Source organism: Lynx canadensis, chromosome B4 (genome assembly GCF_007474595.2).
Source record: "Lynx canadensis isolate LIC74 chromosome B4, mLynCan4.pri.v2, whole genome shotgun sequence".
Taxonomy (NCBI): domain Eukaryota; kingdom Metazoa; phylum Chordata; class Mammalia; order Carnivora; family Felidae; genus Lynx; species Lynx canadensis.
Genome location: NC_044309.1, coordinates 121,604,264 through 121,618,399, shown reverse-complemented (window position 1 = coordinate 121,618,399; position 14,136 = coordinate 121,604,264). Strand labels below are relative to the sequence as shown.

At 35.1% G+C, this 14,136-nt stretch overlaps 1 protein-coding gene across 3 annotated transcripts in view; it reads right to left on the bottom strand.

The window, feature by feature from the left end:
• The window catches only part of CHPT1 (choline phosphotransferase 1), a 35,062-nt gene that overhangs the window by 9,518 nt on the left and 11,408 nt on the right, over positions 1-14,136 (bottom strand). For all 3 annotated transcript variants that reach the window (XR_003970526.1, XM_030323504.1, XM_030323503.1), the window contains exons 2-4: positions 9,953-10,100; positions 9,500-9,641; positions 2,551-2,635 (exon numbers count right to left, since the gene is read on the bottom strand). Coding sequence is in view for 2 of the 3 variants with exons in the window: in XM_030323504.1 (XP_030179364.1) it covers positions 2,551-2,635; positions 9,500-9,641; positions 9,953-10,100 (375 nt within the window). In the remaining variant the exon portion in view is untranslated. The remainder of the gene's footprint in view (positions 1-2,550; positions 2,636-9,499; positions 9,642-9,952; positions 10,101-14,136) is intronic.

The window sequence follows — 14,136 nt, the reverse complement described above, 5'->3', positions numbered from 1 at the left end:
GCTATCCTTTTTCTTGTATAAGCAAGCCTTAACTCCTAGATGTAGCCTGAAGTGGTCACTTTTCTTTTAGTGGCTTTATTCATTAAGTGAAAAATGAATCCACCAAATTCAGGGAAGTCTACTTACATAACTGTGATGAAATATTTAATCTCATAAGCCTTCATCTGATTTAAACATGAAAAATGATAGTTCACTTGAATTTAGTACCTCTAAAAGGTAGCATCACAGGAAAAGTCAGACACCATGATCTGCATCATGAATGTGACAAATATCACAGTGTGTGTGCATGCAAGAATTTTGTGTAGTTAATATCCAGGATTAAATCTCTAACAGTATATTTACCTGTTGGTCAATTTGCTGTTCAAGAAAACTTCCAAAGGCAGCAAAGGATTTAAAAAACAGTAACAATAAATTGCCAAAAGCTATAGGCTAATGTGTTTTGAAAATAGACTGAAATTTATACTAACATTTGTGGAAACTACAGATGAACAAATTTAGAAAATCTACATCTAAAATAAGTATTCTTGTTGGTAAGAATAAGCAGGTGTGCTTTCTTCCTATGGTATTGTCAAAACATTGAATGAAATGATTTTAAGATTAAATTAAATTCTTCCCCATTGTAACTAAATCAGAATTAAATTTAAGACAACCACATCTGACTTAATAAATAACCCAACTGCTCTAGGTCAACATTCACCTTTTTACGGGAACCAGCTGGGCCGCTAACATAAAAGACACATCGCATCCCTCTAGTATATTTGAGAGGCCTATAGTGGCATATCCTTGATTCTATCATTCTTACAGGATGAGAAGGAATATGAATGTCTCAGGAAATGTACCACTACTTAAAAATATGCTCCCAAGTCTGAGCCCAGTGTTATGATCTGTAGCTGGCAATTCTGAAATTAACTGCCTTAGAGAAATCTTACTGTTTTTTTAATAGACTTAATTTTTAGAGCAACTTTAGATTCATGAACAAGATTGTATGAAAAATACATAAAGTCCCCATATACTCTCTACCCTCAACCCCCAGGGTATCCCCTACTATCAACATTCCCCACCAGAGTGTTAACATTTGTTATAATACACGAACCTATCCTGACACATTATTACTCAAAGTCCGTAGCTTCCATTACAGTTTACTCTTGATGGTATATACATTCCATGAGTTTGGACAAATGCATGACAGATATCCACCATTATAGTATCATGCCAGAATAGTTTCACTGCCCTAAAAATCCCCTGTGCTTTTTCTATTAACCCTCCTTCTCCAGTAAACTCTGACAACTGCTGCTTTTCACTGTCTCCATCATTTTGCCTTTTCCAGAATGTCATATCGTTAGAATCATACAATATGCAGCCACCTTTGCAGATGGTTTCTTTTGCTAAGTAATATGCACTTGAGGTCCCTCCATGTCTTTTCATGTCTTGATAGTGCTTTCTTTTTAACACTGAATAATATTCCATTGCCTGCATGTACCATAATTCATCCATTCACCTACTGAAGGACATCTTGATTGCTTCCAAGTTTTGGCAATTATGAATAAAGCCGCTGTAAACATCCATGTTCAGGTTTTTGTGTGGACACAAGTTTTCCGCTTATTTGGGTAAATATCAAGGAGCACAGTCGCTGGATCCTATGGTAAGAGTATGTTTAGTTTTGTATCTCTTACTATTTGTTCCGGAGGTATATATATATATATATATATATATATATATATATATATATATGACTAAAAACCTAGAGTCTGGAATTTGATTTCTTAATTCCAGTACTTACTAGCTATGTGTCCTTGGAGTAATTACTTAATCATTCTAAGACTTATTTATACAACAAAATAATGATAGTATCTATTTCATGTATTGTACCGAGGGTCACAGTGATGCTAAACTGTGGGAACATAAGGTGTTCAGTAAATGTTATTTGTTAGCTATTGATATTATCCTTCTTATTCTTAACTCTATGGGCATGAGGTTGTGAGTCAGCCATTGTTATGGACTTAGGTTGTAAAGATAGAATCATTTATTTCTTCATAAATTCTCTTTCTATGCAAAGCATGAATTTATCCCAGTGGCCTCCTGAGAGTCAACTTTTACCAAAACACTGAGGCCAACCAAGCAGAAAATAAAAACACTCCTTAATATGGGAAACTTTACCTCATAGTAGATTATAAAAAATGCAAATTATTAACTTTTATTTCCTGATATTGAGGGACAAGTTTCAAACATGAAATATTTTACTGAATTTACTCTTTCATATATCTGTTTTATGAGATAAATTTTAGTCTGGAAAAGGTAGTTGAACTAGCGTGTTAAATTTTGTATTAGGGCAATGGGGTCATTTTCTTCTATGTGATAATATATTCGTGCATAGGGAAAAATGCCATAATAAGGTATATAGGGATAGTAAAATTACAAAATGAAGGAAAAAAGGTTAAGAAGTGGTATGACTAGTAACTACAATGTGAAGAATTTCTAAAGAAAATTAACAATGCATTTTCCTAAATATTTGTAAAGTACTTAAATATAAATTTAAATATTCAGATTTACCGTATAGTCCCACATTGTTGCTCCTCCAAGTGTAGATAATATAAAGACGATCACTAAAGCTACCTGAATTTCAGTTACATCCACTCTAAAGAGGAAGCACAAAGAATAGAAAAGATGTTTGTAAATAAAATTCCCGAATATGAAGATCAGTTAACCATATGTTAAATATCAAATATGTAAGAATCTTTATAAGTTTAGCTTATTTGTACCTTTAGGTCTATCACTGAATTATCAATTCACACTGTTGAACTGAGCACACTGAACAGTATGTGCTCATATACAGGTAAACATTAGGATATGCATGGGGGAGGGAAAGCTTGTATATCATGTATAAAATTGCTGAGAGCAGTTATCATTGAAATTACAGAAGGATTTTACTTTCTACTTCATGTACTTCTGTAACATTTGAAGTTTTAAATAACAATCATGTATTAGTCTTGTAATGAGGAAAAATTAGAATAATATAAAAACAACCAGGTAACTTAGGACAAATTCTTAAACACCCAAGTGAATTTCACTTAAAAAGTAGGGAAAATTCAAACAGCTGTTCTAATATTAGGTTACTAATAGTCATTATAGTTTTTTGGTTTCCACAGACATTTTCCCCTACATGAACATGTTAAGTTTAAAAAAACAAAAAACAAAAAACAAAAAACAAAAGTCCACTAAACCAACCAACATCAGTCTCTAGTCTGCATTCTCTGAAGCTACTGACCCCTCTTCTCCTTTGCTCCATAAACAGACTAACTGAAAAGTGGTCTACATTTGTAATTTCCTCCTCTTCATATTTGCTGCTTTTTTACTGTCGTCTGGTTTTTGGCCCCATTCTACTAAAATTGTTTAAGGTAAACAATGACTTTCAATTGATCGAATCTAAGGGATACATTTCAGTTAATATCTTGGGTAACTTCTCTGCAGTCTTTAAAATGCTGATCATTCCCTTTCTCAATGTTTTGCTATGTTCTTATTTATTCCATGCTCTCTCTTGATTCTCTTGCCTTGCTAGAAACTCTTCTCATGCTCTTTCCTAGACTGCTGCTTCTTCCACATCTGAAATGCTACCATTTCCATAATTACATCTTTTCTCCTTTTAGATTTTCTGAACGATTTTATCTATACTTAGATTACCATCTATAGGCTAAGGACCTCAAAATTCCTATCTCCAAATTCACATCATTTTTTCTAAGCTCCAGGTTTCTATATCTGTCTACCTACCTGACGTCTCTGCTTGGATGCCCTGGAGTCTTCAGATGCTACGGGAATACTTACTGCTCAGCAAATATAAGACATGTAGCGTGGTCGATTAGATGATAAATTAAAACCAGGCAGGGAAGAAGACTTCCAGACTAAGTTACTTGGGGGCAGTTAAGAGGAGAAGGTGAACTGAACATCAACCCACAAAGAAAAGGAAAATATAAAAATGGTAGCCAGTTTTTTTTGTTTTTTTGGTAAGATCAGTGGCAGGCAAACCAAGGCCTCCAGGCTGCGTAGAGAAATAGTCAAGTTGGCTCAAAAATGTAAACATAATAGTATAACATGTAGTATTTTGTAGAGTAAAAAGAAGAAAAGTACTAACACTGAGCATCTATTGTGAGTCTTATGAGCTATAAATTATTCCAATAAATTATTTTTTGGAAAGGGAAACTGAAATGATTTTTCCATGCCTGTACTGGAACAGCTGACAATTGCTATAGGAAAATGAGTTCATAGCCAAGCTCTCTTCCCACTATACTTACAACTCATACCAGAGTTCTGTGCTCTTTTCCAGTAACAGGGGTAGAATTACACTAAATTATCCATAATTTCCCCAGGGTATGACTAGTGACCAGAAGCAACTAGGAAAGATGGCAGGGATTATAAAATAAATTTTCTCTCAATGAACTAAATGACACATACGAGGATTGAGCTAGGAACCTGGGTTTCACATATGCATCATCATATCATAGATTTTATATTAAACTCAAAGTTTCATTCTCCCTTAATGACAGTTCTTGAGTCTAGAAACAAGAAAGATGAAAGAATATGATAAAAAGAGAGAATCACTCACCAAATACTCAAATATTTGAACTATGAAGAAAGAGTTGAAGCTTGAGAAATATATTATGCCTAATATATTTAAATAAAAGAATATTCTGTATAACAGTTTACAATGAGAACTCATTAATGGGTCCAAGTTTTTAAAATTTGGATCCAAAAAAATACTAAAAATCCAAGAAAGATGGACCCTGGGGATATTGTGTAAGTATATCCTTAATCCCCAAACTGTTATCATGAAGGACAGTCTACAACAGTGCTATTGAAAGTGTGATCTAGGGTTAGTTACCAGTCTGCAAGGAGTGAAGGGGAGAAATTGAGACTAAGCATTTAAAAACTTCCGTGGTAATTTGACAGAGTAATTTTGCATTTGTTAAGTTAAATGAAATATTGAGGATGGTATTTTGTAAGCCTGTTTTTGTTTTTTAGTTTTTAATTGCATGTTATTAGTCCACCATGGATGGAGGGTAGGGGTAGAAACTAGTCCTTTACTGTAATTTTTTTGACAAATGAACCCAATACCATATAGAAATCCTCATGCTTTTGAAATAAAAAAAAAATTAACACCAAGTCTAAATGTTCACATGTAAATAACAAAATAGGACACAATACAACTGAACATTGGACATGGTTTAGGATTTAAGATTAAGCTTTAAGCATTGCTCTATTGAATTACACAAAATATTTGCTACAGGAGAGCAAATGTGCTATAAATAAGATATGCCTTATCCCACAAGACAAGCATTAGTACAGAGACAGATTTTAACTGTAAGTCTATATTGTGCTAAGGAAAACACTAACTAATGTGCCACTGACTAAAAAAATCTTTAAGAGTGGGGCGCCTGGGTGGCTCAGTCGGTTAAGCGTCCGACTTCAGCCCGGGTCACGATCTCGCGGTCCGTGAGTTCGAGCCCCGCGTCGGGCTCTGCGCTGATGGCTCAGAGCCTGGAGCCTGCTTCTGATTCTGTCTCCCTCTCTCTCTGCCCCTCCCCCGTTCATGCTCTGTCTCTCTCTGTCTCAAAAATAAATAAACGTTAAAAAATTAAAAAAAAAAATCTTTAAGAGTTAAAAATTATAGTTAAAAATACTTATTAACATTTTATAGTTTAAATGATCTAATTCAAGGTAACAAATTCATATTTGCACTGAAACCCACATATTTTTAAATAACAATGAAAACAGCTACAAGTAGAATAGCATTTACATTTCTCTTCTATATTCCAATAATATAAATACTATAAAAATTAAGTCTCTGAATAGATGAATGGATAAAGAAGATATGAGATAAACACACACACAAGAATATTATTCAGCCATAAAAAAGAAGGAAATCTTTGGACTTCAAGCTGTATTACAAAGCTGTAATCATCAAGACAGTATGGTACTGGCACAAAAACAGATACTCAGATCAATGGAACAGAATAGAAAACCCAGAAATGGACCCACAAACATACGGCCAATTAATCTTTGACAAAGCAGGAAAGAATATCCAATGGAATAAAGACAGTCTCTTCAGCAAGTGGTGCTGGGAAAACTGGACAGCAACATGCAGAACAATGAACCTGGACCACTTTCTTACACCAGACAAAAAAATAAACTCAAAATGGATGAGAAACCTCAATGTAAGACAGGAAGCCATCAAAATACTCGAGGAGAAAGCAGGCAAAAACCTCTTTGACCTTGGCTGCAGCAACTTCTTACACAAAAAGAAGGAAATCTTGCCATCTGCCATAACATAAATGGAGCTAGAGGGTAAAATGCTAAGTGAAAGAAGTCAGCCAGAGAAAGAGAGATACCATATGATTCCGCTCATATGTAGAATTTAAGAAATAAGACAAATGAGCAAACTAAAAAAGAGACAAACCAAAAAAGGACTCAATTAAAGAGAACAAACTGATGGTTACCAGAGGGAAGGACGGTGGGGGGATGGGTGATATAGGTGATGGGGATTAAAAAGTACATCATGATTTGTTTATTTCAGAAGACCATGGGGGAGGGGAAGGGGGAAAAAAACTTACAGAGAGGGAGGGAGACAAACCATAAGAGACTCTTAAATACTGAGAACAAACTGAGGGTTGATGGGGGTGGGGGAGAGGGGAAAGTAGGTGATGGGCATTGAGGAAGGCACCTGTTGGGATGAACACTGGGTGTTGTATGGAAACCAATTTGACAATAAATTATATTTTTTAAAAAAAGTACATGATGGGCACTAATGTACAGAATTGCTGAATCACTAGATATGATGTGCCTTAACTAATATAACACTATATGTTAACTATGTTGAAATTAAAATTAAAAAAAAATTAAGTCTCTCAGTGACAATTTTTCAGGAAATCCATTCTAGCCAACAGACCATTGATACTGGCACAGTTTGTAAACATTTCTAAAGGCATGATGTGCTACATATAGACCCTTCTTGTAATGTTAAGCTGAACCATCATCCTCCTCAATGCTCCATGATATTTTTACTTTGACCAAATGATAAACTATAGTGCCTAGGATCTCTGCAATCCAGTGTTAGTATTTTATTTATTTTCTTTTAGTATATACATATATATATACATATATATATACACTAAATATATATATATACATATATATATACACTAAATATATATATATATATATATATATATATATATATTAAACATTTATTTTTGAAAGAGGGAGAGACACACACAGAGTAAGCAGGGGAGGAGAAGGAGAGAGGGAGACACAGAATCAGAAGCAGGCGCCAGGCTCTGAGCTGTCAGCACAGAGCCCAACATGGGGCTTGAACTCACCGACTGCAAGATCATGACCTGAGCTGAAGTCCAGACACTTAACTGACTGAGCCACCCAATCACCCCTGTTTATTTTGAGAGAGACAGCGACAGCATGAACGGGGAAAGGGAAGAAAGAGGGAGAGAGAATCCTAAGCAGGCTTTATACTGTTAGCTGTTAGAGATGCAGGGCTTGTGACCTAAGCCAAAACCAAGAGATCGTGACCTAAGCCAAAACCAAGAATTGGATGGTTAACCTGCTGAGGCATCTCTCCAGTGTTAGTATTTTAAATGGCTGTCCCCACCCCTCCAGCCTTGCCCCAGCATTGCAGGATTTCCTTTCCTCTACGTGGTGGAGGAAATAGCCATTTCCCTAATGTTCTGAGTACTTTCTTTCCTCATGCTTCTGCCTAGATTTACTCCCATCTGTCTGGCATAGTCCATCCACAAGTAACTCATCTTGGTATGTCTAGTTCTGGGCACACAATAGACTCTCAATCAATAGCAAATGAATGTAAAATTTACATCTAGGCCAAGATGAACTAATTCATTTCAGAAAGATTTTTAGTGACGTTGGAAGCTAAAAAGGTAAGTTAGTCATTAATAGTAACAACAATAATAATAATTAACCAGAACACTGCATTATTATATTACTCTAGTTTACCATAGCAAGCTCGGCAAATTAAAATGCATTAGATTTTGCAAAGTTACTTTTCTATTTTAACATATCTTAATTTATAAATAGATACAGATTAATTTTCCATAGTTGCCTTGAATTTTTAACCAGGATTTTTGATCCTTGGGATCTTGATCAGTAGATAGGGAATCAGCAAAAGAGTCAGATTTTCCATAAAAGTGTTCTTAAACTAATTCAACCTACAATTACCTTTTCCTTACGTAGGATTTCTTCAGTGCTTATGGAAACCTAGCGCAAGTCATTTTACACTTGGCAATGGACTGTATTAGCAGTGTCACAGAAGTATTATATCATCCCTTTGATACACTATACTATATAGCTCCTAAAACAGGAATTTTTTTTAAAAATGCAGTTTGTATCCTTCCACAGAATCTAATACATTGCTGGTCCCAGGGAACTGAACAACAGTCGCTAAGAGTGTGGGGTTTGGAGTCAAATAGACTTGAGTTTTAATCCTGGCTCTATACTTAACAGCAGTGTAAGTTACAGAATCTCTCTGCCTCATTTGTACAGTGGAGTTAATACCCTTACAGGGTACTGTGAGGAACAAATGAGCTAATGCATGTAAAGCACTTAGAACAGTGCCTGAAACATGCAAGTGCACTAGGTGGTACTACAATTATTCCATAATTTAGAATCAGTGTGATGAGTTGCCTAAGGCCTTCCCTCTGTTACATGATTCATAGATTTGGGCTTCTCCTGATGATATTTTTAGTATCATCAGAGGTTTTTTGTTTTTGTTTTCCATGGCTGTTTCTCCTATGCAGCAATAAAGTGGGGTTACAAAGAATCAGTAGATGCGGAAAGGAAGAGCTGAGAATGAGCCAACGGCAGATAGTTCTTGAAGGATCAGGCAGAGAGGGAGCTGATGGGAAAGAGGAAAACAGAATCTAATTCTTGTTTTCGGCACTATTTCCTGGTATCTAAGAAAGGCATCAGAGGCATATTTATCATCTGATGTTTATCTCTAACATTTTCAAGGTGCTTTTACATTATCTCATCAATTGTCTACCACAACTGAACAGTCTCACAGTTATCTTGTTGGTGACTGATGTAAGGGGTGCCCCTTTTTGGGCACATGAAGATTTGACCAAAAAGGACCCTTAGATTCCATATTTCATTATTTTATTATGTAAGTCAAATGCTGTTTACTTAAGTACTTTTTACTCAGGTCCCTTATTTTTCTCTTTCTCCTGTATAATGTAAGCTTGAGTTAGTAAGCTACTAAAAGGGAGAAAGAAATAAAATTACTATCAAATACATAACTATTTATAACATGCAGAATCCCTGCAAGACTTAAATTAAGCTGTAGCATTTATGGATGCTCTAATAAATTAAAAGATAATTTAAATTCCTGATTGAAGCATTGTTCTCCTTATGGATAAATAAAATATAACAGATTGTGAAAATAAATTGAATTATATTTAAAAATGTACAACTTAAAAAACATACTTACTTTCCAAACCTCAATACGCCTGAAACATAAGTCTGCCAGTGAGCACAATAAAACATGAACATCCCAATAAAAGAGCAGAAAAACAACCAGTCAGGATGAGTTCCTAAGCGCACAGCAACCGAAGCTCCAACTGCCATAAATACTGAAAGAAACAAGGTTTAAGAACCATTAAGAATTAAAAATAATTAATGAAATAATTGCCATTATTCATTCAGAGATACAGAGTTCAGAAATACAGAGTTTTAGGGTATGTAACCTTGGCATCACAATAAGGTACACCAAACAAAATTAATTTTTGAACATACTTTCAAAATACACTGTGAAAATTTGCCCCCAAATGTATGCCTATCCAAAAAGTTGACCAAACAGCTCAGTTCATGTTAGTTTTTAAGCCATTATTAACAACAACAACAACAAAATTGGGAAAAACCTTCACTAATAACGCTAATTTACCTGTGGAAAGAGAGTCACAACCGTGGTCGAAAAGTTCCCCTAAGGGAGAACAAGAATTTGTTCTTCTGGCTTGTTTCCCATCAATAGCATCCAGTGACTGGTAGATAAAGAGTCCCAGTGCACATAAAAGGTATGTCCAATATGGTGCCTAAAGATAAACGTGAATAATAAATACTGGTACGTGACAACAAGCTAGCTTCTGTTTGAAAATATTTCAACCTAAGCCAATTGATACATTTTCTTGTGTTCTCACCTTATATCACCTCAGGGTATTATAAAAACCATTCATAAGCCTCCTTTGACAGGTGAGAACCAAACTGAGAAATCAGATGAATTGTTCTAGGTCATCTGGGTAGAGGGACACAGAAGTCCAAAGAGTGAGAAACACACGGTTAAATGAGAAAGGATGAGGACCTTGATTTTGGTTCCTAATTCACAGCTCTTTCAATATATGATTTATATATGGTTTTTGATTTGAAATTATTCAGTAAGTTTTTGCTAGGAAAAAAGATCTTAAAGACAAATCACAGACCTGTGCTTCCATTCATGATGGAGTGTCAGGGGACTGGATCTATGTCCCCACCTTATACAACTAGAAAAGCAATAAAACAAATGCAATAAATTTTTAGACATGGCAGGCAGTGCAGTACTGTGATCCCTGCCAGAGGGAAACAAATGAGGTGGGCCCAACAGTGCTCTAGTTTAGTACCTACAGGCAGTTTTCAGACCACAGTACAGGAATGGGAACCTGAACAGAGCCCAGTGATCTTGTTATGCTGAGGAGAAATGTAGCCGAATTCTGGAAGGTCAAAGCAGCTAGAATCTGTAGAGCATAGCATCAGAGAAAAGAGGGACACATGATCTATAGAAGGGTATCTTTGAGTCTTTGGCTGAGAAGTGACCTGTGCCTAAATGAGATAAAACTACTAACCAAGGCCAAGGAAGGAACCATGGGACAGTATAAGGTCACATAATTCTTTTTATTTTTTAATTAAAAAAATTTTTTTAATGTTTATTTATTTTTGAGAGAGAGACAGAAAGCATGAGTGGGGAAGGGGCAGAGAGAAAGGGAGGCACAGAATGTGAAGAAGGCTCCAGGCTCTGAGCTGTCAGCACAGAGCCTGACGCGGGGCTCGAACTCACAAACTGTGAGTGAGATCATGACCTGAGTCAAAGTCAGATGCTCAACCAACTGAGCCAACCAGGCACCCCAAGGCCATATAATTCTTGAAGGCCACACAAAGCTGGAAATTTTTCATGCTCCCTCGAGGCACAACACAAAGACTTTGTAATACATTAGGTAGAGTTCTCAGAAGTGTATTGCCTTAGCACTGGGGAGAAATTGGCCCAAGACTAAAGGCCTCTTGGAAGAGTCCTAACAGACATAAAGTCCAGCCTCAAAAGAAGCCAACTGATCCTATGTAACTCAACTACAGCCAACACAAAGTGCAATATCTCAAAGGGATATTAAAAAAAAATCTAGTACTCAAACATGTAAAATTCACAATGTTTGGCATCCAATAAAAAATTACCAGTCATGCAAACAAACAAACAAAAATTACCAGTCATACAAAAAGCAGGAGAATATGAACTACAACTAATAGTAAAATCAATCAATACAATCAGACCTAGGAATGACACAGAAAATGGAATCAGATGTAACTGGATGAGGACATGAAAGGTTATTATAAATACGTTTTGCATGTTCAAGAAGGTGAAGGAAAATATAAAAGACTCAAGTGAAACCTCTAGATATGAAAAAAAGGTATTTGAAATGTAAAATGTACTGGATGAGATTGGACAACACAAAAGAAAAGATCAGTGAACTTGCAGAATACTGATGGAAACTATCAAAAATGATGCACAGAAAGAAAAAAGACTACAAATAATTGATCTGGGTACCAGTGACCAGTGGGACAACAGAAGCACTCTAACATATTTTTATTGGAGTCTCAGAGGAGATAAGAGAGGGTTGGGCATAAAAAATGTTAAGAAATAATGGCTGGAGAAGTTTCCAAATTTGAAATTTATACACTCACGTATCCAACAAGCTCAACAAACACAACAGAATAAATACTTTTTAAAAACCCACCAAGGCACATGATAATCAGAAGCCTGAGGAAAACAGAAACATCATATATAGAAGCATAGATAATAGTGAGAGAGAGGAAAGAGTCTGTAAAGTTGAATACAGATGAATAGAAATGATTCAATTTGAAGAAGACAGAGAAAAAGAGATTTTAAAATGACCATTCTTTTCTTTCACACTTTATAAATATACTCTTCTTCCTCAGGGACCTGTGTGATGATAGCAATGGTCAAGCCAGATTTCTATGTCTTAGGGGAGGAAGTATAGCAAAATTATTAAGAAGTAAGGCTTTGAAGTTGGATCTGTGTTTGAGCCCTTGACTCTGTCATTTAATAGCCAGATGACCTTGGGCAAATCACTTAACCTCTCTAAACTGTGGGTACTCACATGTAAGATGTGAATAATCCTTACAGTTGTATCAGATAAAAAATTCTTAGATAGCTCTTTAACAGAGCCTGGCACACTGTAAGTAGGTGCTCAGTAAAGGTTAGCTATTCTCATTAAATTGTTTTGTACACTTTTAGTGGCAAATAAAAGTTTTAATATACCAATCTATGTATGGTTTATGTGGTAATTCTACAAATATCCAATCAACCTGCTACTTTATTCTTCAATCTTTTTAAGTAAATAGAAGTTTACTTTGAACTTAACTTTAATAGAAGTTTCATTATTTGTTAATATTAGATGCCCAGTATTAACGATTACACTACTAATTGCTTAAAAGGACTTATCAAGTCTCTTCTAGTTAAAAAAAAAAAAAAACAGTATAAATTAGAAAAAATTTAAGAATAGAAGTAACCTGAGCTGTGAATATGCATATTAAAATGTCACAAAGAAACAGTAAGTGTCTGTGAGGATGCACTGTTGGTGGGAATGCAAACTAGTGCAGCCACTGTGGAAAAGTCTGGAGGTTCCTCAAAAAAATTAAAAATAGAACTACCCTATGACCCAGTAAGGGTATTTACTCAAAGAATACAAAAACACTAATTTGAAAGGATATATGTGCCCCGATGTTTACTGCAGTATTATTTACAATAGCCAAATTATGGAAGAAGCCCAAGCCCAGTGCCCACTAACTGATGAATGGATAAAAAAGATATGGTATGTGTATATACGTATATGTGTATATGTGTGTACATATATATACACATAAATAACTATATATACATACATACATACATTATATGTGTGTGTGTATATATATATATATATATATATATATATATATATATATAAATTATTCAGCCATAAAAGAGAATGAAATCTTGCTACTGGCCACACAGATGGAGCTAGAGAGAATTATGCTAAGTGAAATAAGTCAGTTGGAAAAAGACAAATACTGTGACTTCATTCATATGTTGAATTTAAGAAACAAAATAAACAAAGGGAAAACAAAAAGACAACCCAAAAAACAGACTCTTAATGATGGAGAACAAAGAGCGTTACCAGAGGGGAGGTGGATGAGGGGACAGGTGAGGTAGGTGAAGGGGATGAAGGAGTGCACTTGTCGTGATGAGCACTGAGTAATGTATAGAAACTATACATAACACTGAAACTAATATAATACTGTATGTTAGCCATACTGGAATTAAAATTAAAAAACTTAATAAAAAATTAAAAAATTAAATGTCACATTCAGTTCTGATTAGCATGGTTTTAAAAGCTTATCTGCAAACTGTGAAATAATTAAGAGAGGGCAAAAAAACAGAGAATTGCTAAATCATCTTGACAGTACAAGAGTGGAAAACACAAAACAAAACAAACCACCTCGAATCTTTTTGAAAAAATCCCAAAGTGTTTTGCAGAGAACAATCCCAGTGACTTTTCAAATAAGCAAATTCTTACCCATTTTTTCCTGCTATGAAAAATTATATTGTTTTCATTTTGAAAACCAAAGGAGAGAGAAGTGACATTTCAAATCTATGTAAAATTGGAAACTTGAAATTATTAAAATTTCTGGAATGACATAAAAAGTCACTTTTTTATCACCTATTTTCCACCAAATACTTTCCCCCTAAATGACAGACTTCTCAAAGTGCATCATCTACCTGAGACGTATTCCATTTCTCCCTTCTATGCCCAGAACCTTCTTATA